Genomic DNA, 1,774 nt, shown 5'->3' with positions numbered 1-1,774 from the left:
TTGACTGTAGCATGGCTTCTAGCAGCACAAGGCTGTGCCCCTAGGATGACCCCAGACCCCCCCCCAAGAAACCTAAAAGTGGCCAGAGGAATTCACTGTTTGTTGTAGCCAACACACACTTGATGATAAGCCCCTGACTCCCTTCCTTAGAGCACTTACAAAAAAGGACTTACAATTGTAAATGTGGGTCTCTTGCAAACTCCAATGCCTGACACTCATTCCTTTGAAATACAATCATCAGGAAGGATAAGGCCTCTGTGTCCCAGTCTCTGTGGGAGGACAGAATCCCAACTGAGATAACTGCCAGCTGGCAGACGCAGACATTGCTGGCCCCACCGCACTGACACCGACCAAGCCTCAACCAAGCCTCGGTACAATTTCATTTCTCTGACTCTGCTGAGCCCCTGCACTACCCCCTCCCTCAGTCTCCCTTTAAAATGCCCAAATCACCTCTGCACAAATCAGAATCGAGCTCAGCTTTCTCCCCTACTTTCAGTAGTTACTGAATAAAATCTGTTCTTACCATTTTAACTAACGCCCGGTTGCATTTATCTTTGACAACAGCAAATGATCAACACCCATTTATTAATTGACAATTTGTTGATTACCAAGAGTTTATTTCCATTCCATCCCACCTGACAAAGCCTCTTACCTAAGAGTGAAGTGATCTGCCACAGAGCCACTGGTCAAAGAGACCAAGAAAGTGGCCGTGTCCCCTTCCCGGACGAGGTTCAGAGGTACAGAGATGACAATGTTCCTGTCCAGGTTCACCAGGGACCACTTCAGATCATCTTGAGTTGGATAGACCACAACACTCCCGATCCTCTCCCGGGCTGGAAATGCCTGCTGGGGGCCCTCCTGGCCCGAGTGGATGTTGTTCTCCCACTTGCCTTCCTCCTCCAGGGGACACTGGCCAGCTGCATCCGCTGGGTACAGCGAGAAGAACAGCTCCATCGCAGTGCCCCCCAGCAGGGCTGGGATCTCCTCTTCAGGCTCCAGGTCCAGGCCGGAGCTGAACCACTCAGGCAGCAGCTCCAGCTCAGCCACACACAACCCCGGGGCCCCTTGCAGCCGACAGCTGGCTGCCACTTCCCTGGCCTCAGGGAAAGCAAACATCTTAACACAGGGTAGATTTTCTGCAGCGTTGCTGTCATCCCAGCCCATGCCAGTGACGTAAAACAAGGTCTGCACTTTGGGTCTGTTCGAGTAGATGGAGCTGTCAAGGATGTGGGATTTCAACTTCCAGTTGAAGGGAAACTTCCCCATGTTTCCAAAGGGTGTAGATGTCAACATGAGCTCTGGAGGGATTGTCTTTTCAACAGAAAATGGGCCGTAGCTGGCATTGATGACAGGGGGGCTCCTGGCTCGATGGATGAAGAACGACTCCACCCGGGCCTGCAGGCTGGAGTTTCGCGTGAGGTCCTGGTTGGCTTCTTTCAGGAAGAAGGACTCCTCGGCGTTGGAGATGTGGAAGCTCGTGGGGAGATAAGCAGGGAGCGAGGAAAACCTCTGCAGGCTGTCCACAACGCCTCGACTCTCTGTCACTGCATAGGAAAGGAAAGCAAAAGAATAAAACCGTATTCCAATATATAATGAAATAAATGCAATGCAGTCTGCACCCCCCTCCCCAACAAACTGCCCACTGGCCACACCATTTGTTCCTCCCCCGGGTCTCATCATAGTGAAAGTTCTGTAATTACATAGAGTATGTTCTCAGGGTCTCCCAAAATAAACAGTACAGAATGGGAAGGAGCCCCATTGACCACTGATCCAG

The 1,774-nt window shown here is 51.4% G+C and overlaps 1 protein-coding gene across 1 annotated transcript in view; it reads right to left on the bottom strand.

The window, feature by feature from the left end:
* Positions 1-1,544, bottom strand: part of LOC103601294 (transmembrane protein 132B-like) — a gene marked incomplete at both ends in the record, with an annotated part of 154,592 nt that extends 153,048 nt beyond the window's left edge. Inside the window, one exon of the mRNA XM_008585681.1 lies at positions 653-1,544. Within this exon, the coding sequence (XP_008583903.1) occupies positions 653-1,544 (892 nt within the window). The remainder of the gene's footprint in view (positions 1-652) is intronic.
* Positions 1,545-1,774: the final 230 nt, after the last annotated feature.

Source organism: Galeopterus variegatus, unplaced genomic scaffold (genome assembly GCF_000696425.1).
Source record: "Galeopterus variegatus unplaced genomic scaffold, G_variegatus-3.0.2 Scaffold3668, whole genome shotgun sequence".
Lineage (NCBI taxonomy): Eukaryota > Metazoa > Chordata > Mammalia > Dermoptera > Cynocephalidae > Galeopterus > Galeopterus variegatus.
The sequence above is the reverse complement of the archived record's forward strand: the minus strand, read 5'-3'. Positions and strand labels throughout refer to the sequence as shown.